Consider the following 25,481-nt stretch of genomic DNA (forward strand, 5'->3'; position numbering starts at 1 on the left):
GTATTATAGTGCCTCACCAGTAAATATACTGGGGAGGGACATAATGAATAGGTTAAATATGACAATCTCCTTTACAGAGGATGGTATAATTTGCTCTACTCCAGGGATTAACATGCTAGCAGCACGACAGATTATGCAAGCATACTGTGGGCAGACAGCAATTAGGGCGGAACCAGTAGATGGCGAGCTATTCCAGTATGGAACAGACATGGCATTTGCATGGATGCCAGGGATAGAAGGGAAAATATGGAGGAGGCCAGCAGCTTATCTGTTCCGACCAGAAACACCTGTTAATGAACAAGAAGGAAAGGTGTTTGCAATAGACATTGAAAGCATTATTACAACAGCTGAGTATATTGCTGTGCACGCCCAAGACAAAGAAGGAAGAGCATGGAGGGCAGTGATAGCACTAGCAGAAGGATGTAGGTTGACCCAGGTGTCAGATGAGGAACTGTTTTCAGAAGAAAAGGAGGAGGGGGAAATGGTGTTCATGATGAGTGTAGAAATATGGTTACGAGTGGCTCACAAACAAATAGCGCAGAAAATTGCTATGGCACTTGAGGCACCTGCATGCACCCCAGTCCCTTTCTTTAAGGAGGATATGTCAAAGGTGCCCAAATCATTATGGACCATTAGCCCTTATGACGTAGGATGCATTAAAAGCATAGGGGGTGTACGGATAAAATTGAAAAAAGGTGCAATACTACCAAGAGTAAAACACTACCCATTGTCAAAAGAGGCAGATGAGGGCATATATGAAACTATAACGGCCCTTATAAACAATGGCATATTGGTCCCCTCAGAATCACCATGTAACACGGCTGTGTACCCAGTGCGCAAGGCTAAAGGGGGGTCTTGGCGCTTCATACAGGACCTAAGGCCCTTGAACAACATAGTGGAAGCAGAATATCCAGTAACAGCAAACCCGGCCACAATATTGTGTGGCATTCCAGCAGAAGCATCACGATTTACAGTAATAGACCTTAAAAATGCATTTTTCTCAATACCATTACACCCCGACTCACAAGATTTAACAAGTTTCACTTACCGAAATACAAAATGGAAACATACCAGGTTACCACAGGGGTATTGTGAATCACCCTCAATTTTCAATAGAGTAATACAGATGGATTTGGGTAACGTTGAGGTGGAAAGCACAGTGTTACAATATGTGGATGACATAATAATTTGCAGTATAAACTAAAGTAAATGCAGAGAGGACTCGTTAAAAATGTTGACTATATTGGCTGAAAAGGGGTATAAGGTAGACATGGAAAAAATACAATACTGTCAGGAACAGGTACTCTACATTGGTCAACTGATATCCCAACATGGAAGAAAGATTGCACCACAAAGAGCACAGGCCATCTCAGGCACTCCCATGCCACAGACTGTGAGAGAACTACAGCAATTTCTGGGGTTATGCAACTACTGTAGAGCATGGGTATTTGATTACAGTTCATACATAGGACCCCTGCTTGAGGGTTTGAAGGAAGCAAATAAAGGGGAGAAAAAGTTGGGGTGGACTATGGAAATGAGGGAGGCATTTGACGAATTGAAGGACGCGATATCAACAGCTCCAGTACTGGCATCCCCAGACTATGAGCGACGCTTTTTTATATTTTCACATTGCGACTCAGCAGTAATGAAAGCAGTATTGGCCCAAAAAACAAGCATGGGCTATAAACCAGTAGCATTTTATAGCGGTCACTTAGACCCCGTGATGTTAGGCCACTTCCCTTGCGAACAAGGCCTCGCTGCAGCTGCTTTTGCAGTAGAAAAGGCATCAGCAATAACCATGGGGTGTCCAACTACACTGTTTGTGGAACATGCACTATTTGCAATATTGAATAAACCCAAGTCCACACTAACGACACAAAGGGCATCAGGTTATGAGATCATTTTGTCTAGGGCTGAACTAGCGATTGTTAGATGTAGCACTGTTAACCCTGCAAGATTTCTAGCAGAAATAATTGAGGAGGGAGATTACGCCCACGACTGCACCCAACTAAATGAAATATATTCATGTACTAGAAAAGTTGAAGAGAATGCACTAGAGGGAGGTGAGCTTTTGTTTATTGATGGGTCATCAACTATTGATCAAGGAGATGGGATACGGAGAACTGGGGCAGCAGTGGTAAAAATGATGGAGGCTCCGGTGTGTGTGGCTATGAAATGTGTACAGTTACCACAGCATTACTCTGCTCAAGCCGCTGAACTAGTTGCACTAATATTGGCATTGAAAGAAAGTTTTAACAAACGTGTAACAATATATTCCGACAGTGCATATGTTACATCCACTGTCCACTCAGGGCTATCAAAATGGAGAAGAAGAGGGTTTAGGAGAGCTGATGGCACTCCAGTGCACCATGCCCTCTTGTTGGCTGAACTAATTGAAGTAATAAACGACCCCCAAGAGCTAGCCCTAGTAAAATGCACCGCACACACCAATGGTGAAGACCACGTCTCAAAAGGGAATGCAGCAGCAGACGCACATGCGAAATATGCTGCATACTTTGGTGAGATATGGAACCCCACAGACTCACAGAGAGGGAGAGGGAGGGGAATGGCTAGGGAGATGTTAATAAGAGAAGGGTATACCCATCTCCCAGCCACACAGATTATGGAATTACAAGCAGCAGCACCAATGGCCGAAAAGGAAATATGGGTAAAAAGAGGATGTACAATGTCACCAACCGACGCACTATGGCGCCAGAGTGGTACTGGGAAAGTTGTAATACCGTTGGCACTTTTAAATACCGCCCTGAGCCAATTACATCACCCAGCCCATACAGGCAAGGAAATAATTGCAGCACGAATTAGAGATGATTGGTTCTGTCCCGAGTTAAATTCTCATGTGTCAAATTTTATCAGCAATTGTCTCACATGCCAGCAGTTTACGGCCGGTCATACCCTAAAAGTGATAAGAGGTACCATACCCCGGCCAGAAGGACCTTTTCGGCACCTCCACATTGACTATGTTGATATGATCAACATATGTCAAGGTAATAGATACATGATTGTAGTAGTATGCCCATTTTCTAGGTGGATTGAAGCAGGGCCCTGTTCACATCCAGATGCATTTAGAGCAGCCAAATTCATAGTAAGGGAGGTCTTTCCCAGGTGGGGAGTGTGCGAGGTATTAAGATCAGACAACGGGCCGCATTTCGCAAACGAAATGTTCCAACATATCACAGCCCTGCTGAGCATAAAGCACAAATTTGCATGTGCATATCACCCACAGGCTAACGGTGTATGTGAACGCCTAAATGGCTTATTGAAGGAGGCAATTGCAAAGATACAACAAACAACAAAGAAAAGTTGGTTGTATTGCCTTCCGTTAGCTTTGTTCGAACTGAGGAACAGGCCAGGGTCCGACCACCACCTCACCCCACACGAGGTGGTTACTGGACGTCAAATGCGCCTTCCCCTAACGCCAACGTCAAGGGCATTCACTGACCACGAAAGTTCAGCGAGTGTACTAGGTGATGAAATGTATCAATATGTGTCGTCTTTGATTACTAGTGTTGTGTTTGTGTCTCAACAGCTCGAGCGCACGCGGGGCGGGTCCACCAGAGATAAAGAAGAAGGCGCAAGTACAGAATTAGAAAAAGAGAACTTGTGCAAACTAGCCAAAGGTGACCACGTGCTACTTCGCAATTTCAATAGAAGGTGGAACGACAAAAGGTTCACCGGCCCACATCTGGTAGAAGACGTATCAACAAGAGCAGTAAAACTAAAGGAAAAGCGTGCCTGGAACCATCTACATGATGTAAAGATATACAAACTGCAGACCCGCCCCAGCGCCAACGACAGGTCCATTGGAACAACAGCAACAACATCCCCGACAGCGGAAGGAAGTTCTACCACAGACAACGACCCAATTGTTGCCTTACCTTCTCACTACCCAGCCACCCCAGAGACAACAACTGACGAAGAAAGGGGTGATCACTACACTGCCCACCCCATGGTCACACGTTCAAAGAGTAAAAATAATTACGCCATCTGAGCGCCCATTGACTGCAAAGGACAGTTGTAACTTAAACTGAAAGACACTGGCCGCACAAATACACATGTAAACACGTGAATGTTCTCTTTTTCTCTCACACATACAGGAACTGCGTATTATTATATAAAGGCAACTTAAACTGAATGTTCTCTCGCACAAATACACATGTAAACACGTGAATGTTCTCTTTTTTCTCTCGCACATACAGGAACTGCGTATTATTGTATTGTTAAGTAGAAAGCTAACTAACAAAGTCCACTGTCCAGGCGTAGATGGTACTGCCAGACGATAACTACCCAGAAGAATTGTCACACCAATTTGTATACGAAATAAAAAGGCCAACATACCTAAAAAGAAGAAGGGTACGTGTTTACTACACAGCCTTCCTCCTGGCCATAGAATATTACATGCCCCACCTCCGCCCATACTTGCCGGTCCTAAGAGACCAATCACTTAGAGTAGCGTGGGAGCAGCTCTTCGCCTGGGCACTGAATGACTATTTGATAGGGAGAGCTTAAACAAAACAAAACTAACATTTAAAAACTAGCATTTCTGAGAATTTTTAGGCGGGCAACTTTAACGTCGCAAGAATAAGCTGCCAGGACTGCAGCAAGGTAAGAGCAAAATGCCGGTGAGATTAGCAATTGTAGTAAAAATAATAGGGATTTTGATGATCACCGGATTTTTGGCTGCTTCTGTATGGCAGTATAGCTGTGCTATCAATTTTGTTGCTGCACCCAAACCTAATATACCCCCGTTCCTTGCTGCAACAGGTGTTACGTCAGGTGGTAGTAGTAACATTGCACCCAAGAAAAATAGAGTTAAACGCAGCACATACTCAGACAATAAAGGTATTGATAATTATGTACAAGATTCAGCACACGTCACAAACAACATATGGTACCAACACATGACCCGCATTGGTAAGCAGACAACTGAGGATAGCTGCTACGTCTGCTCATTAATACCATACGCCATGGGTGCTTCACGAACATTTGTTGCCACAGAAATAAATGAGAAGATAGCACAGTGCATAATATACTTGGCACTGTTCCAGACGAAAGGAAGATTCCAAGGAACTGTAGTGCACATGACATGGAAAACACGAGACTCATACCCATATGAAAACAACTTCCTCAAGACCTACTTGAGTTATCACAAGACCAGTTTACATGCTGAAGCATTCAAATATATAACAAGTGGCCCTGCAAAAGGAGAAACACAGAAAGTAACACTGCAGTATCTACCATGTGATTGGTACGCCACTGAAGTTCCGGGTAAACAAGGATGCTGGGAGAGGCCGCTACTGACGATAACAGGAAAGGTGTATCTGGATAACAGCTGGGAGATAGGAGTGATTGGCAGCAACATGGTAACAAAAGAAACTATCTCAACCATCGAGACACACAATCACCGATGTTGGACGACGTGGATCAAGTATGTACCAATGCTCACGTGGGTAGAAGAAGATGAAGACCCAATAACGATACTACCGTTGACTGCGCCCAAGGTATGTTACCAGCATAAAGGAGAGGTGGACGTAGGATATAACACCAATTGCGCAAGTGTGACGGAGTTACCTGAGGGGGGAGCGGGAACAGCAGTAATAATGGACCATTATTGGGCCTGTGGAGAAAAGGCATACCATACACTGCCTCCCCTGTGGAATGGTGTGTGCACAATGGTACACGTCAATGTACCATCACTAGTGGTACCTAAGAAGCACGTCGATGTGGTGAAATTTCCTAGAATGAATGAAGGGGATAAGAGAAGAAAGAGATCTGCACCACTTCAGGAGGAGCAAGGGAACAGGACCAACAGCAATGACACTGTCCTAAATAGAAGAAAAAGACAAGGAGAGCCGCTGACAGGAAATTACCTGTGGGGAAGGTCGGAAACGGCACTAACATCAATACCGCCAGAACACAGACTATTCAGCAGAGCAGCAATGTTCTTCTCCTCAATAATACACCCGGGATTACAGGCTTACGCAAACGCAAAATGGCTCCAAATAACTAGATGGGAACTAATGATGACCATCAATTCTACAGTAAATGGGTTCAACGCAATAAAAGAGGAGCTGCGAGCTGTAAGGATGGTAGCACTACAGAACAGATATGTATTGGACCTTCTCACAGCAATGGAAGGAGGAGTTTGTGCAAAGATAGGACAATCATGCTGCACGTTCATACCTGCCAATGATGCTGACAATGGTACACTAACAGAAGCAGTTTCGCAATTAGCTCAGATGCACTCCAAAATGACGGATGAAAGCAACGGTGTGAACAAGGATAAGAGCTGGTTTTCACTATTATGGTCGTGGATGCCATCCTGGCTGTCAGATGGACTGAAAATAATAGTGGGCTGTACTATATTGGCTGGAGCTACCCTGATCATAATTAGATTTTGGAAGGCACGAAAGGCACGCACTACTGACGAGTTGCTGGAAATGGTGGGAATGCACCCCTTGATGCCAGCAGATGACGGCCAGCATACAGGTGTAATAATACAGGAAAGGGAGAAGCTGCGCACCCAAATAATTACCAACCATCTAGACCCACCATCAGTAAAGACCGAGAACCCAAGAAACCCCAGGAGCTACATAGGAAGATGGGTATACTGTACTCCTGGGGGTACCTGTGAATATATGTATTGGTCCTTTGAAGATCATGTAAACCACTATGGACATCTCGGAGGAATAACTAAGATATGGCGAGTAAGAGGAGATAACGAGAAGGATATGTTTGTGGTCGACAAGTCGACCAGAGGGGGGACTGAAGTGGGAGAATGGAAAACCAGGCTCCCGTCCTTCGCCTCTCGCGCTTGGCCTAGAGGGTCACGACCCAAACACCCGCCACGAGAAGAGTTTGTCCATTTACCAGACGACCAGATACCCTGGTACAGGAACATACGGATGTGTCCATCTGCTTGCCCAGCAGCCCGCACTGGCCATGCCGACACCTGCGGCACGGATCAACTAGACTAAAATCTACACGTCGTTAGAGATGCCATGACGACCTAGACAACGGGAAGCACATCTGTACAAATATACACACTGGACATTCCCACACCAACCTACACGAAGAATATACTCAGTGCTATGACGTAGGCGACAGGCATATTCACGGACGTGCATCTTTATTATTTTTATATAGGCTTTCAGAATGCAGAAACGCAAGACGCGTCATGAACTTTTTACTAGCTTGCTCACGCTTCTCTTTGAAACCAGTTACCGTCATGAGAAGTATAATGAAGACAATACTGGTTATGGAATTATATGCTCCTATAACCTAAAGCACCTGTGCACCAAACGGACAACTTATGCACCAGGCCCAAGTAGGCCTCAAACAAGAGCTCCCGTGGACATCAACAAGGCAAGAGTCAGTTGCTGATCCTGCAGAATGAGCTCGGCGAAGCAACCAGCCAAGGTCGCAATGTTGCAAACCCACGTTCCAAGAGCAAATCATCAAAGGCACGATGTTGCAACCTCGCACTCCGTGCACCAACGTTAAAGTAACACCGACAAATTAAACCAGACGCGCAGTAGAAAAACAATATTAATTGTGCAGAATTATGCCTCTTTCACGGTCCCTCCCCACGTGACCAAGCCGAACCTGACGAGATGCCAAACCCGGGAGAACAGAGGCGTCTGGATCCCTCGCTACGAGACACTGGCAGATACACTTGAAAGGCTCAATGGACATCTGCAACAGTGGGAACGGTACCCCGTCTAGCTATGAATAAGTCCTCACATTGTCTGCATGTACCCATAGTGAAACATTGTTGCAACTTACAGGTACACCGAGAGCTGGGAACGACGGTGGTCCCAGGCTGGGAAGCTCACGGGCGCACCAATCAGAACATGGGGCTCTTATCACTGACGCCAGCACATTTAGCCAATCCTCAGGAGTCTTCATGTAACAATTCTCATGTATCTAATTGTAGGGACAACCCAGATATACCACCTGACTACACCTTGTCCACTAATATCTTTCTCTATATGTGTGCTATACTAACCCTACCACTCGAACACCCAATTAAGAGTGGCGATAGGTTTTTTGTTAACTTTCTGAAGTGACGCAAGTAGCGCGTCATAATACAGTAAAAAGGGCCTGCGAGCCCCACGATTGTGTGTGTGTCAGGACGAACGCGTACGCTCCTTGACCCATCCCTGCCGTTTTGTCTAATAAACAGCAGAGTCACCTTGCTCCTTGTGTGCGTCTCATACTCTATCTCATCTCATCTGGGATACACACGGGAGGAGTTGGGGCCTCCCTGCCTGGAGGTCTGCGGACGGTCCGGCCGACCCCGGCAGAATTTCCCCCCCGACAGTAGGGCTAGTAACATCAGCATCAACAGGTTATGGCATAAGCATAGGCACAACATGGTGTGCAGGCATAGTAGGGCTGGTGACGTGAGGTGTGGGCATACTGGTGGTGACCTGATCCGCAGGAGGTATAGTGGACACAGAGCAGCCTTCCACAGTATGGGCATGTGTGTCTGGGGCACGCAGGGCGGGCCTGAACAGAACAAAATCTGGCTATGGTCAACAATCTATTGTTCCATCCAGTCTATTCTAGATTGTGCCACTGACCTTGCTCCAGTAACCCCAAGGGGGCAGGAGCACGCAGTCCTCAGTCCATATGTGCATGCATAATCCAGTTTGTAGACAAATACTGACTTTAGCCAACAGAAGGGGGGGTGACCTAATGAAGGCCAGCTAGAAAGGAAATCTAAAGGGTATATGGGTGATGTGACATCACAGGGCAGGGCAATTTTGCCTTATACATACAGGTTTCCCAAGAGTAGTCCTGCAACAAACTACTCCCCTATGTCTCCCCGATATGTATTTAGATATTTATTTGTTGAGACAATATACTCCCACAGAACTCTCTGGAGCCCATTTCTGTTTCTATGCCCCACGTATGCCATTCTGGAAATAACACATCTGAAGCCACTGTTCTAAGAGGCCAGTGTCAGACACCTCAAGGGCCCACAGCAGAGCAAATCAAAGGGTTCTGCTTGTCGTCAACCAACTCATTTGGCAAGTATGGGGGATTGGAATGTGTGGGCTGATATGTACACCCACCCCTATAGAAATCATCCTCCTGGTTTATTTAGTATGTTACTTTGGGATCCATCGCCAGTTTGTTAGGACCTGTGTGCACGGTGTATTTTTGTCTAATTGTCCGTTAGCACCATTTAGATCAAAGGTATGGGAATTGATATAATATGTTATGTTTTAGTGCTTTAACTGTATTGTTTTGCTTTGTATACTAGTTCACTGCATGTTTATCATAGCACTTGTTGATGCTCAATAAACTTTAACTTAGTGAACACGAGTACTTTTTTGAAGTATCGATGCCATGAAGTAAGGGAGGCTTACCATCGTCATATGCCATACGTGACAGAAAGTTGCTGAATCATATCTTCCTCAAAGAACTTATATTTAGGACCTCATTATGAGGATGGTGGCACCAGTAAAACACATTTGTATTTCCTCGTTTCCCACCACCACCTTGCATGGAATATTTACTGCATGGAGTATAGAACGTTCAGCATGGATTCAATAGGGGCGACTTACCCAATGTGGTGCTTTCTGTGTGCATCCTGGGGTAAATCGCCCATGCGATTGCAACCTATAATTAGGTGCCATTTTGGAAATAGGACGCATTTAAAATACCACATGTTTTTACCATTACCGCAATACACGTACGGATTCCCTAAGAGAAAGAAGATGACGTGGTCAAATAAATCACCTGATGGCAGATGTCACTGTGATAGGTACAGACTTGAGATTCATATCCACCGCCATCACTCCCCCAAACACTTAAGAATAAATAGCGGCTACCCATTTGAAGGTTAAATGGCATTAGACACGGTGACCATGCATTCTGGAAGATGATGGCAATGGAAGATTTGGACTTATGTAGGCATTGCACTAGATGCATAACACAGGCGTTGTGTTGGAGCCAGCCGTGGTTGGCCTTGTGACACAGATATGTTGCTGGTGGCAGATTTTTTTTAGGGGCGCTGTTAGATAAGCAGTGTGAATAATTTGTTTTGGAATATTTGCTTGGCATGACGTTGATGAATGTATTAACTGGGCGTCCTCATTGTGTACAGTCGTGTGTATGTTCTTTGTTGAAGTACCCACATTTGATGCATCGTTGTTAGTATTTCTGATGTATAATGAAAGAGTAAGAGGTTTCTCTATTCCAAAGTTGCACCATTTTCAAAGCTTTAGCTTTCGGTTTGGTGCATTAAATTGGATGTTGGCGATCACGTTCAAGGTGCCATAAAAAAGACCCTTCCACAGAGGAAGCATCCTGTTGAAATATAGCATTTCTATTTCTTGAATATCGAAATGCTTCCTTATGTTATTAAGCTGTCTGCTTTTGAAGTGAGAGTGTTGGGCATGCAGTCAATACCAATAGTTATTGACTGCATTACACACATTCTGATTGACTAAGAGGAGGTAAATTATGCCCTGCATCTGCAAATACTCCTTATTGAAAATAATAACGTTGAGTAGCTGCTCATGGAAAGGACCGGTATCATTCAGCACCTCCCAAACCGTTCAAAAAACAACTACTTTGTGGATGGAAATTAAAGTTGAGCAACAGGTCACTCCTCCCTTAGTTCCTTCCTCCCTTCATCCTCTCTCTATTCCACTATTCCTCCCTTTTTGCTTTCATCCTCACCCGTATTCCTTCCGCTGCAATTGATCTTGATAAAAAAATAACATTATTTTGCTAAAAAAAGAACAGCCTCATGTTTTTCTCATTTGGATGCAAATGATAGCAGGCCACACTGACACTGTTGGAGTTAATGACCCATTGCAGCAGGAGAATAAAACACAGAGTTCATTTACAGAAATTAGCAAATTGAAGCACGTTCATCAAGGCCTTTTGAAATGCCCGAGAGCTGCATCTCACCATTGTGTTAATGATGCAAACCCATCAGCAGTCACTTCTTAAGTGGAGCTTTTCATCTACACGTAGCAACAAATGAAATGAATCACCAGCCGCATTCTGGCGTGTGCAATCTGAAGCAGTGATAAAATTGTATTATTTTCACAAATAACCGCTCTGAACGTTCAAAAGAGGCCCCATAGTAACACAGATAACAGAGAATATCATAAGGTAAAGTAAGGTATAAATCCGGAAATTCTATTGATAATAACTTTGGACTTGCATGACGGATTTGGATGATATTTTCCAAACAAAAAAACAAAAAGTTTGTCATGGGCCCCCTCAGACTGGAAATTCTGGGAAAGATTTGTTAAAAAATTAAAAATGTATTTAGAAAGCAAAACATTTCTGCTTTCGGCCTACTCCCATTGGGAAAAAGTCAAGATTTTGTAAAGCCAAAGAGCAAAAACCGCTGGGTGAATTTGGACCAAGTAAGAAACAACCTGGGCACGAGGTAGTTGACTTAATTTCCGGGACAGGTTGGCTTAATCAGTCCATTAGTTTGGGGTTAATCCATCCAGTAGGGAGGGCCCCCTGCTCGCAAAAATATAGCTATATCTGCGGCGGTGCTTTGCAGCAGAGAGGCCTTTCAGAAATGAAAAACCGCCTTCTTTGTTGTTGCTCGATGCATGCAATTACTAGGGTAATACCAGGGTAATTTGAAAATGAAAAGTGCTCAAAAAGCTATTGGATGAGGAAAAAGGATGCAATTGCATCAGGATAGAGGTGGGGGAAAGAGTATAACATGTGAAATTGGACATTTGGAGGTGGGCTGGGGATCTAGTTACCGCTAAAATGTTTTTGGATTATCAGGGGAATACCATGGGAATCTCATGAGATTGCCGCGGCTCCAACAGAAGACGCACTCAGAAAAGAACATTCGTCACATGAGTGAAAGGGGGTAATGGGACAGGGCTACGGATGTAGAAAGCAGCTGAGGGAATTATTACTGGGAATGATTACTTTGGTACTACAAGGCTGCATCCAGATGGCCAGGGTATATTATCATGGGAAATTACCCAAAAGAAACCACTGCAGAAATGAAAGAACGGGAGAAAAACAGAGCAAGGGTTAATGGTTAGTGGCCCATGCACTTATAGTAGTGTTGATGTGACAAGGACAGCACCTCTTACACAGTGGGAAGAGGGTATTTAATATTGAGGGGCATATGGGCCTATGTGGTAGACACTGGCCACTGCCCGGGGCCAAATGCTTTTAGCCTTATTGGTAAACGAGAACAGTGGTCAAAGCCGAAGGCCGTGGCCACTGCCCATGGCACCTTTGTCTAATTGTTGCAAAGTGGACAGTGACCATAGCTGTGGCTGGTGGGAACTAGTCAGTTACTTGGCATGGAGATATGGGCCACAGCTGTTGGCTAGGACCACCGGCCCTGGCTGAGGGTCATGGGCAATTGGGCTCTATCTTATTTAATATTTGATACCACATGCACAGTAACCATGGCCGAAGGGCACTGGAGAAGATATCACATAACAAAACCCTTGTGATCCAGTGAAACAATTAGTCCAAACAGAGTTAAGTCAAATTAATCGCAACAAAAGCCAGGAATGTGGTGGGTATGGGGATTGACAACAATCACAACCTCTGTTGCTCCACTTATTTATTTTATTTATTCATTTATAACACACTTAATACCAGTGAGTTCTTTCTAATCGGGATTCGAACTTGTGTTGCATCATGTTGTCATATTTTCGAGATAAACGCGCTGCCCCTGAGCTATCCTTTCTCCCCTTATGAGCATATACATGAGATCACAGCAGGGATTAACAAGAGATCAAAAAGGACATATGGGGACATCTAGAGAATCACAAATTGTATTGATTACAAATTAAACCATATTAGAATATTTCAAGATAATCCAAGATAAGCATAACGTTTTTAATATGCGACCCATACAACAAAAAATGTTCTTATTTCTGTTTGCAAATTTATATTGCTCATGAGAAAAGGACTTTCCCCAAAATGTTTTGATCTTATTGTTATTATCTGTATAGATGTGTTTATCATTTGTTTTAAAAAAAAATGCCACTACATGTTATAACACATACAATAGCTTCTGTAGTTATTAAAACAACTTCTTAAATGTAAATTGTGACTTTAATTTTGCCCACAAACGTATTAAAATATATTTGTCTGGTTTTCCAGTTCAGGGGTGTGCCGGCTATATCCTGTCTCAGTCTCGGAAAGGTCTTTTTGCTTTAGGCAATGCTTGTTTTTCACAGACTCATACTGGAACATGTGCAGAATACTACCCGCAACACTGCTCTCTTGCAGGGTTCTGAGCCAAGGTCTTGTTCAACCCTGTGACTGATTGAAGTGGTTAGGTCCCGCTCACACAAAAGGACTGATGAACGGAAAAGAGGAGTCATTTTGAATGGAGAGGCAGAATAGCTCCTCGGCAGGAAGCAGATGGAAGGAACTGGTGATGTGATATTTCATCTAGATGTTTGCATCAACAACAGACTCATGTCTATGAAGAGGTTTAATGTCTAAGTACAGGGTGAGAGGTTCCTCTTCACTGGATGGCCTGGAGTGTGGTTCTCAAATATTTTGAAAGTTTTGTTTCAAATGCATCACCTGATTAGTGTCCCATAAAGCTGGAAGACCAGGAAGACCGGTTAGTGTGTTCCGGTCAATTCCTGTTTGGTTAGCAATTTTGTAAACTTTGCTTGACGAGACAAAATCAGAAGAAGAAAAACTGTCTATGACTTGTTACTACCCAAAATCAATGTGTGAGTTTGGTTTTCCCTACAGTAATCAAACTCAGTCATGGGAAAGCCTTTTGTGTCAATAATTTGACTAACTTGCAAGCCTTTCCCTTCTTTAGTGTATTTTTATCTATTTATTTAATTCATATTTTTAGAGCGCGCAACAGCCTGTGGGCATCGTGGCGCTTGTTACAGAGAGTGATAAACTTAGTTACAAGAAGAGAAGCATTGTACAGTTTTGCATTTTTCAGTACAGAATACAGAATACAATTTGCATTATGAGAAGCATTAGGATGTAAGTGGTGTGAGGGTGGTGGGTAGCGAGTTCCACAATTTGGGAGCTATGTAAGGGAAACCGATTGGCCCTCTTGATGTGGGGGGTGTTGAGTTGATTGGTGCAACAGGTTCTTGTAGGATGCGGGGAGGTGGTTCTAGATATAGTTTCTGATAGGTATGTGGGTGCCGTGAAGTTGAGACATTTATGAGTGATGGTGAGTATTTTAAAAGTGATTCAGTCTTTGACTGGGAGCCAGTGCCCTGCCTGTCTGGCTTTGGAGATATTGTCCCTTCTGGGGATGCTCAATGCTGCTCTAAGTGCATCGTTTAGGGTTGTATGTAGTCTGTTTAAGTTTTTCATAGAGGTACCAGCTAGGAGAGCATTGCAATAGTCTAACTTGCACCTATGGTAGCTCTGGCTATTGAGAGACAGTTAGGTTTGGTGAGGTACGGTTTTATGGCATTGATGAGCTTTGTGCTGTAGGCAGATGCAGAGGTGATAGCACTGACTTGCCTATTAATTGATAGGGTAGCATCACTATGCACACCTAACGTCTTTACAGACGAGGAGACGGGGATGATGGAGTTGTCAATATTAAAGTTGGAGTATAGGGCGTCTAGTTTAGCTAGGGTGGCTTTTTGGCAGAGAATGTGGATCTCTGTCTTATCCCCATTGAGGCAAAGGCCATTTGCCGCCATCTAGGCTTGGATCGTGGTGTAGATTTGGAGTAGCGCCTTAGCGTCTTGGTCATAAGAGCCAGATAGTGGTAGGAGTACTTGGGTATCGTAAGCATAATTTGTGTATGCTATACCCAGTGCGGTTACCAGGTCAAAGAGGGGCTTTGTGAATAGGTTGAACAATGTTGGGGCTGTACATGAACCCTGAGGAACTCCACAGTGGATAGTGGTGGGGGCTGCATTTGCTATGTTAGAAAATATCTTAATTGCTCTACCCTCGAGGAAAGAGGTAATCCAGGAGGCTTCTTGTTTGGAGAATTGGTCTGCTTGTGTAAGATGTGTGGTAAGGGTCTTGTGATCTACAAGATTGAAAGCCGCCGAGAGATCTAAGAGAAGGAGGAGGGCAGGTTTACCTTTTTCCATTATTTCGGTGATTTGGTTTTTTAAGTCTAGTAGGGCAGTTTCCGTGCCATGTCCGTTGCAGAACCCTGATTGTCTTTTTCCTAGGATGGAGTTAGTTTCTAGGTAGGGTTGAATCTGGCTATGGGCCGCCTTGTCCAGGATTTTAAGAAGGAAGGGGATGGTGGTTATGGGTCGATAGTTGTTTGGCTGTGTTGGGTCTAGTGTAGGTTTTTTCAGAAGGGGGCGCACCCATGCCTCTTTGAGGCTATTAGGAACTATGCATGTTTTAAAAGAGGCGTTAATTAATGCCATTAGCAGAGGGATGAGGGCCTTGTCACAATCCTTAATGATTTTAGGAGGGAAAATGTCACCTTTACTTAAGGATTGTCTTAAGATGTTTGAGGAAGTCTCAGACTTCTGATTCTGTGGTGTCCCTAAAGGAGAATTGGGGGACGTGGGGGTCTTTGTACTCGGGGGGAGTGCTGGCTCGGTAGAGCTTTGTAGTGGTCCTGTATTATTATTTTTAGGAGGTCTATTTTGTTAAGCATTGCGGATTATATTGTAAGTGATTTCAATCCGGCACACATCCAAGTCAATGCCTAGCATGTAATGCACAACTGAAATCCTTATTTATTTTTGTCTAAAAGTTCTTTATTCTGAACAATATACCACTCATATCATGCCCCTCTCCTGGAACCCCCCTCACCCCCCGGTCACACTAAACCAGGAATCAGGCTGGTTTGCAAAGCTAAAATATTTATTTATGTATTTACAATTTAATCACACTATGTTTTAATAGGTACACAATAATCACCAATGGGGTGATGTAACACTGAATAATCTCTTTAATACACAAGGAGTAGTAGAGAGCAAAACCATTCAGCACAGAAATGATACTTTTGTGTGTATTCAGATCAGATAGAACTGTGGTTAAAGGTTCCCCCTGCACACCCCTCTACCCCCCAATAGGCAATGTAAAGAGATAGGAGAGAGCAGGTATTCAGGAATGGTAAAATTCAAACAAAATATCAATCCCACTTTCCCCCAGCAAACACAAGAGAAAAACGGAATTGACTGTCAAGCTGTCAGAATGGCTTTTAAAGTTATCTTGAGAATGGACTGTGCAAAAACACTAAATATGATCTAAATTTCTGAAATGACTATACATTCTTATGGGAGCCGCCTTGGATAGTTACACACAAACACAAGCAATTACTTAATACCAAGAAACAATTTGAACTTTTAAAATTCAAGTTGGAAGCAATCAAAAGCAGTTTTACACGTGTCAGAATTTCCCAAAAATGAAATTCGCGGCAAACTTTTCACTAATAATCGCGATAACGGGAGAACTGTATGGATTTAGAATACAGTTTTAGATGTGAGTTAAAGCTGTGGATGTTAGCTACAAGCAGAAATTTCTAGCACAAAAACCGAGGGAGTTATGGACATTTTAGTGGAGGTCATTTTTATAAAATGACAAATGGGTTTCTTACACTAAAGGATGACTATGAACAAAATGAAAACCACACAGGAGCATAGCCACTTGATCAGAATGACTGCCTGCAGAGGAACTCGCCTTCTTCAGATGAGAAAAGATCAGTGCAAAGATAGTTTTTGCAATACTAGTACAAGAGGAAGATAGGATGGTTTGGATAGAGAGTTCAGACAATTCAAAAATGCTCCTAACAACACAGGTTCTGAATACAAGATAGGATAGGTTTAAGATAGGGATTAACTAAGCAAGGTGCATATACTAGTGACACAGTTCTATCTACAGATACTCACTAGATATGTTTTTAAACAGAACCGTCAGAATTCTGATCCGTCAAGATTCTGGTCATGGAATTGGATCTGGTTCTAGGACAGACAGCAGGGCACATCGGATTGGATCAGCAATCAGCAAGGCGCTCTGGTCACAGCATGGCACAGGACTGGACTGGATCTGGAATGCACTCTGGTCACAGCACGGCACAGGACTGTATTAGATCTGCCCTTCTTGGTTCTGATGATAATTATTTCAGCAGACAAGCAGTACAGCACAGCCCGGCTGTATTTTGATGCTTCCCCTTAGGATTATGGGGTTCTGATTCCGGAATTGGAGGCCTAGCTTGAAAATGGTTCAGCTATGCAATGGGATTCTGCTTTGCCAAGTTTCTGGAGTCTGGAGCAAGGAAGATGTAGAGTTCAGCAGCAGGGTGCTCCACCAGTATCAGGATAGTGAGTGAATCTGTCTTTCTTTCTGAGTGGTGAGCTGTCTCTATTTATGCTATGATAAAGGGGTGTGTGGGCTGGTGTAGCCTAAGCTCGCCCCTTTGACATGTGATAGGGTCAGAGTCTCCTCTCTGCCTTGATAGGAGTAGAGAAACAGAGTGTCACCTTTATGGTGTGATTTTATGAGGCTGAGAATCCACCCCTAGCCCCTCGAACACAAAATCTACTTTTGGCACCATACATATTTACACATGTGCAACCTCTATAAGAATCACATATACAGATTACATAATTTCCATGGCAGCTATCCCTCAAAACCCTGTAGCTGTGGGATCTTGTCTCAGCTTTTCATAGAATTTTGCCCTTTTCATCAGGAACACAATGTCCAATTTATGAGCAAATTTCTACAAGTGTGTGCGTTTAACATGGGCATACGTGTATAAAGTTTCATACTTCTAGCAGAAATACATTTTGTGTACAATCACATTTTCTGCCATTTCTTTCCAGAACATGTCACACGATTTTTCCGCCTCTTGAAACGTGCAACCAGAATTTAGATTCCCAAATCTGTTACTTTTATATTTTTCACAATTTTAACTGGCAAATTATAAGTCTTTAAACAGAATGTTCTTTGTTAATGTTCAGCCACAGATGGTTGTTCGGGTCCGCCTCTTTTTGTCTCCCTGCAGTCCAGAAGCAGTCTCCTCCCTGTTTTCTCTTGGCAGAGGCCATTTACGACTGTCCTCACACCTCGCATTTCCTTAGCAGCAACTGTTCATTGTTCCCTTTTGCCTCTGTAGACCAGCTTCTTTCCAAACCCTATAATTATCGCTTTGGTCTGATTTCCTGCTGGAAGGAAAGGCCTTCCTTCTGTAAAGAAACCTGTTATTCCAGTTTGGTTAGCTTTAGCCAGACTTGATTTAATTATTAATTCTGTTGCATTTTTCCTTAGTTTAAAACAAACTTATGATCTCAAAATAGCAGCTAGAATTATCATTCAAGATTTTAAACCATGGAATCAAAACAATTACAATATGGTTTACTATCAGCAACAGGCCTCTTAGATTGCAAACATTTGATTTAAGTTTATACATGTTTAAAGTTTAATCAGGCAGGCTCCTGACAGCTGTCATCCCAGCAGCCCTCTGCTGCACAGAGATTTTTGAAATCCATAGACAGGCCACTTTTGCTCTGGAAATCCCTTTATGCTTTAAGCTTTTCAGGATCTTGCAGGTTCAAAATGATTTCTTAAAGTGAATTGTAGCACCCAGCAAGAATTTTGGATGTTTGAGGGTGTTTTGTTGTAGTTTCAGCACCAAAGAAAAAGGGATTTAAAGCAAGATTTGGGGTTTTCATTTAGCAAAACACTGCTTGTTCCTTCTGTGCTCCATTTTCAATCGTTGTGGAGCCCAGTTACATGTTCAAGGAGTGAGATCTCTGTTCCGCCACTGACAACATGCGTGGCAGACTGGGCAACCATCTTTTTGTGCGTTGCAAAGCACGATTTTCAGAGGTTTTGGTGCGCACAAGGGTTTTGCAGCAATTTTGATGTTTCTGGCACCATCAGAACACAGTGCTGCAGCATAGCAAAGCCGAAGTGGGTTAAAACATCCCACAGTGTGCTTGCGCACTAAACTTCGTCTTTGATAATCTCATCTGTAGTGGTCGGAGGTGCAATGAGTTCATTGAAAATGGTGAATATTTCTTTGCTTGGGAGTTGGCCTTGGAGATGCGATCATTGAATGAGTTGACTTTTGCTGTGATGATGGCTTCTTTGTATTGGAGGGCTATCCACTTTAAACTATCTTTGGTTGAGTCACTGGGGTTGGCCTGCCTTTTTTTGCGAGTCTTTTGTTTTTGCAAGCGAAGAGCTTGGAGCTCATACGTGAATCAGGAGTTACTGTGTAGGGACTTTTTTTTTCTTTATTACATCCGAGTGGAGCTATACTGCCTGATTCATGGAATTATCTGCGCTGAAAATGCAGATTTGCGTACCTTTCTGCCTGAAAATCCCCATACTTCAAACAGGGATTTTCAGGCAGAAAGGTGCGCAAATCTGCATTTTCGGCACAAATAATTCCATGAATCAGGTTTATAGAGTTTACAGCATTGGTGAGCGTATCTTTGAAGATGTCTGCTAGAATGTTGGGGTCCTGCGAGAAGGGGGGTGATAGGCATGGGATGTCGAGGTGAGGTGAGGTCGGAGGTTGTTTGAATTGAGTTTTTTAGAGCTTCTTACATTCACCTGAGGGGCGTGTGTGAGGGTTTTGGAGATAGGGGCTGTAGGAGTAGTAAATTGAATGCAATTGTTGTCAGTCCACGGATAGGCAAGGTTGGATGTGATGGTGGAGGCACAGTTGTGATCTACAACCCAGTCTACAGTCCGGCCTTTGGAATTGGTAGGGCTCTAAACTTTTTGAATGAATCCTAGATCCATTAGATCTTTAGCAAGTGCAGTGGCAGATGTGTCCTATGTCTACTGCATACTCTTCTTTTCCATTGGATATATGCCTTACTGCTTCAGAGGTTGTTGCTTACCTCCAATTGAAAACCCTATTGTTCCCCCATTTACATTGTACTTCGCTCACTGATTAGTTTCAACGAATAGGGAAAATATGTTTAATTTTTAATCTAAATGTCTGTCTATGTACTTATGATATTCTAACTTGATGTGATAGATTCTCCTTTAAACATTCAGTCTTCTTTTACATCATTGTTTGTGCTTCATAATAGGGAATATAAGAGTCATATTGTGACATTTAGCACCCATTCCAAGGGCTGGAAAAGGTGTTAAGGGGCCCGGCAGTTGGAGTTAGAGGCCAGAGCGAAGCCAGAGTGAAGCTCTCTAATTAGGGCACCAGGCCGTTACCACCAGTTCCAGTCCTTCAAACTGGTGCTTAACGCCATTAGCACCCGTCCCAAGGAGTGGGACGGGGCTCATTAAAAGTATTTTTGTTCCGTTAACGGGACGCCTTGTGGTGTCCCCTTTCGTGGAAGGAACATACTAATCAAAGATGGGCACTCTGGAAAGGGAAGGCAGGGCTCTGTATAGAGTCCTGCTTCTCTTTCCATGGCAGCCTTCGGGAGTCGAGAGGAAGGAGCGGATGTGGCGTTGAGTACCATTGCCGAAGTGAGGTAAGTGGGTGGTGGTGGAGGGTGGGCAAGATGGCAGTGAGTGGGAACTGGATGTCAGGAGACATGGAACGTGGGGTGAGATCGCTGGTTTCAGACCACTTTCCTAGCCACCTGCTTGGCTGGCTCCCACCATCAGGGTGCTAATGTATATTATTGCATCTTAATAAGTAACATTTTTTATGTCTTCATAAGCACAACAATATTCTCTGAGTCTACCACTAGGCACTGAGGACACTACATTGGGTACGATGGTTTGGGAAACATATAGGTGTAAATTACTTTTTTAAGTGGGCCAGGTTGTTAATTGCCTAAGAGGGGAAGGGAGTTCTAGAATCTGGGCACCAATGCTGAAGATATGCGACTAATCTGTAGTGTGTTAACTCTTATGGCCATTGCCAGCTTTGAACATGAATATGTAAGGTGCAGTTGTAAAATAAGGAGTACGTCTGGCAATCATAATTTTAGGTCCATACCTACAAGCAAGGACATGCTGGCCGCTGCTGGGGAGCTATGATCTCTGATGCAAGAGCATGCATGCTGCTGTGCTTCTAGGATACTGACAATGGTATAATACATATTGGAGGGTCCCAAGTAAATGTTGTTAGAAAAAATCTGTGAGACAGGGTCAAATAAATGTAATCCTTAACCTGATGTATAACTGAGATTTGAGATAACATGGTGAACTCTGCTTCTATGAGAATATCTAGGTTCTTTAACATTGCCTTGGGTGGCTGATGTCAAGGTGCCTGCTTTAGCTTGATGAAGCTTGAGGCTGTTTTAGCACAAGCCTTTGCCAATCATGCATTGTGCAAGATGATCCACAATTCAGGCATAGTTGAATCCTTCGGAATGTGAATTCTCAGAACAATCCAATGGGAACAGCCCGATACATGGATTTGGAAGCAGTTAGGCTATTCCCAGGAAATTCTTCTCCAGCTGGAGAATTGGACGAATATTATAACAAAGGATTGTAGACTAGTAGATTAGACTGGTATTAGAACAAGTGATTTTATTGAAATCTAGTCTGTGTACAATGCCAAATAGAGCACATTATGATATTTGACTTTCTGTTGCAGTTCTTCCCTTCTCTTCCAGTGTTTACATCGGACTATCCCTCATACTACAAAATATTCAGTGACAAGGCGGGATACAAACATATTCATTACGTCAACGATTCTGTGGTATGCTCACATCATTGGAAAAACACATCACGGTGCAGTACGTTAAGTGTACAAAATAAATGTTACATTGTGTACTATTTTTCTCTTTAGGATAACGCTGTACAAGTTACAAGTGGAAAATGGGAAGCAGTGTACATTTACATGGTTACACATGATGCAATGTAAGTTAATATTTGATTTCTCGATGACCATTACCCAAATATGTCATGCACACACACTTGAATGGTGGGAATGTTATAATAATCCATAAAATGGCAGGAACATTCGAAGGATTTTGTTTATTGAAAATCCCCACCCCCGCCCTCCCAATGGCCATCAGGTTCGTCAGCCCGGTCAGCCACATGCATGGGCCCAGATTACTGTTGCCTTGCTGCATTTGTCTGTGTTAAGCGTATACTTAAGGCTACACAACAGGTTCTCTAGTCAAATAAGTGAAACTGTGTGTGTAAATGACGTTGTGCATGCAGTTAGTTACATATGGGGGCCCTTTGCGACATAATTTAATATTAATGTCACTAGGAGAGTCGATCAGTGGTTAGCAGGGGCGGCATAAACATCCTAGCCTGCAATCCTGATTTTCCAAGCGATGTGGGCTCGGGGAATCTGTCCATGTTCAGGTTCCATTGCATTGGGCCTCCCTTGCTGCAAGCCAGAAACAGGGAACATCGCAGTGAAGAAAAGAGTCTGTACAGGAATCTGTCTGCACTGCTGTGCTCCATATGCAAACTTTCATGCAAAGCATGGGCCTTTCTAGTCTTTTCATTTACATTTTCTATGACTGAAACGGAAAAAAAGTCCTTCACAGTAGTTAGCCGCCTGACCCCGTCCCTCCACCTATGTAGGTGCTGTGAGGCAACGCCTGTAATGTCAGGCGTGAGACCTGCACTTACAAGTGCATGGAGGGACTAGCAGATAGTCCCTCGTGTGCACAGCCAGTCACTCCTCCTCCAGCTGTCTCCTTCATGAAACCACTGAAGATGTGTGATCCAAACTCAAGCAGCCTTTTCTTCTTAAAGATCTTTCTGGGAATCTGACCCATTGTCGTCTACGGTCATCTAGTTCTCCATGCAAGTAATTTTCAATTGCTGCACCATGTCAGATGGACATTGCACGAAGCAGCTGTGAACCAATCCTGTCAATTCTATGTGTTTAAGCACGTCTGGTATAGTGGCCCATGCCCAAGTGGTTCAATTTAGCAAGAGGAGATCACTCGGGTGATTGCAATGGACTGTCCCTGAATAGGATGTTTGTTGTTGGTTAGTACTAGGCTAAAATAAATAAGACAGAATGTTGGTATTATTTATTTGGTTGCTGGGATCTGCAGTTGTCTTCAGCAGCTTCAATTATTAAAAGATGGAATCGCATTTCAGTCTGTCCTTGTCTTTGACTTGCACTATGCCCATACTAATTTTAGATTGACTGATATATTATAATCACCTGAAAGTGGGGATATTCTTGATGTGTCTGTGACTTAATTCTATGGAGATCTTTGTTAGTGTCACAGCATATGGGCTTCGTACTATTGACTTCTTCCATTCTGGAATGTTGGGAAATATGTAATTGGTTCTGTTTTGGATGTTTTAGAATTTGTTGTTGAGTTAGAGGTTTGAATTCAGTGCTTCTGGTCTGTCTGGGAGGATGATATATTTGCATTTTTATGGAGTTTACAGATGGGAAACCATCTCTGTACTGAATGTCATGACTTTTCATATTGAACAGATCTCAGTCTGGATGCATAGTGACTAGCTTGTCACTTACGGAAGGGGAATTTCTGTAGTATGGTTCCTGATCTGTTGCTTTGCTTCACTGGAGGGGGCTTATAGCAAAGGAGCCTAGGGTCTGTGATGGGACAAATACAGAAGGGAGGAGAAAGAGTAGGTCTGCCACCCTCGAAGGAAACTGTGATAGCATGAGTGCTTGGCTGTTTGATCAGGGTGCTTAAGTAGTGCAGGGGGCTCATTGAAGTATGGGAGAGGTTTGCTTCTTCTGAATGCAAAGCTAAAAGAGAACAGAGGTGATATGGCTGGTGAGGGAAGGTGTGCTCATCAACCAGTGACATAATTGTGAAGCAATTTTGGGCACTTATGATGTGTTCAGGTACTCGATTGTTCCTCCTTGCTTGAAAGTGCACTTAGTCACTTTTTCCAGATCATGGCATTCAGGAAAGGGTAGAAGAAAAGGATCCACATAGATAAGACAGTATTGACTGCAGAAAGCATGCACATACTAAGTCGGTTCCATAAACAGCCATGCAGGGAGTGCCTAGGGATCCACGAAGCAGTACCCATGGAATGCAAGGGCACCTCTACTCCAATAGTGTGCTTGGTGCTCTGGAAGGTTTTTGGGCACCTAAGATGTTTGGAAGGCATTTCAAATACTTATATGAAGCTAGGATTGTTGGCAGCTGAGTTGTAAGTTGATGTAGCATATGGAAATCACCTGACTGAGTCACGAGGCTTCTTTCTACTTTAACTCAAGTCTAAATGACTTTAATTTGTAGGTGCCTTGCCCTCTTTCGGAAACAAAGATGGCCAGTGACGTCCCACGGTAATCAGTGCTGTAGTTGTATGTTCTCCAGTAAAAATGGCAAAACCTTTTTTGTACTAGTGCACACTATTTCTGGACGGTTGTTGCCAAGAAATGGAGAAGAGCTTTTGAAAGGGTAGACTTGGCAACATAGGTTTTAAAAGTTGAAAGCCCAATGCCCCATAGCTTTGCTTGCAGACCTACAGGGGACTATGTTTTTTAGGAACGAGTATTAAAAGCCAGGATACTAAAGGAAAACTCTTGTTAATTGAGATTGAAAGTGGGAGGAATTAGCAACAGTTGAATATGAATGCAGAATAATGCATTAATAATAATGTGTTACATACCAAACCCTGTTCTGTTGTAAACCCTTTATAAAAGTAATCACTCTCTTGTTGATAAAACTATCTGGGATATTGCTGCTATGATGTGAGACAAGAGAGACCCGACATGGATATAGCCAGAAAAGACATGTTTGAAATGAAAATACTCGAAGGATGAATGTCCTCTAGACTGGACAACTCTAACCTTGAGACTAAGTGTGACAAAGTGTGCCTAAAAAGAACATTGCATGTGGTGTCTACAACATTTTTCTAGGGGAAAAGAATGGTTCCAGGGAGGACGCTCCTCATGCTGTGTCTGTGGAGATGTTTGTGTCTTTTGGTGTTTATTCTGCCCAGGGCAAAAATGCTGAAATATGTGATGGGTTTATTTGTCTAATTGGCATGAATACAAGTGTATTATGCAAGGTTTATTTTCCTAAATTTCTATATGTATTGATATGGCCCTACACCTCCATTTCTTAATTATTGTATGACGAGGCTATTGATTTGTGTTGATTTTATCAGTCTTTGCAATAGAATACTGGTATGTACCCATGGATGATGTTCTTTGATGTATTGGTAATTTCTGTTGTGCCAAATGATCCAACTTGGTTTATGTAAATTCACGTTTTATTGAATGCTAGGATTTGTAAAGATCATGACGCTATAACCATTAACTATATTTTGACCAAAGCATGTTTTATTTTATATGTAATGTGCACCATTGTAAACAGGCAATCACTTCAAGGCATGTGTGGGGTCTACTTATATTCATAGCTATATTCTGCGGCTGCATTGCACGACTCAGGGAGGAAAGAAGCAAGGATGGGAGAGGAGAAAGGGTCCGGTGCCAAGGAATAGTCACAGCTCTGTCTAGAGGATTCATTCCAGTTTCTCACTGAGGGTGAGGGCAAGCAGGGTGCGGGCAAGGAGAGAAGATAGGCGTGTGCTACAGATATCATTGGGCATTCACAGATAAGCCTGGAGGAAGAATTCCACATTATGACTAAGTGGAGGAGCCAGGATGGGAGAGGACAGGG

At 43.2% G+C, this 25,481-nt stretch overlaps 1 protein-coding gene across 1 annotated transcript in view; it reads left to right on the forward strand.

The window, feature by feature from the left end:
• FAP (fibroblast activation protein alpha) overlaps positions 1–25,481 on the forward strand; it is a 1,146,500-nt gene that overhangs the window by 493,194 nt on the left and 627,825 nt on the right. The window contains exons 13-14 of the mRNA XM_069616321.1: positions 21,488–21,592; positions 21,683–21,753. Coding sequence (XP_069472422.1) covers positions 21,488–21,592; positions 21,683–21,753 — 176 coding nt within the window. The remainder of the gene's footprint in view (positions 1–21,487; positions 21,593–21,682; positions 21,754–25,481) is intronic.

This window comes from Ambystoma mexicanum, chromosome 9 (genome assembly GCF_040938575.1).
Source record: "Ambystoma mexicanum isolate Mex_15411 chromosome 9, UKY_AmexF1_1, whole genome shotgun sequence".
NCBI classification, from domain to species: domain Eukaryota; kingdom Metazoa; phylum Chordata; class Amphibia; order Caudata; family Ambystomatidae; genus Ambystoma; species Ambystoma mexicanum.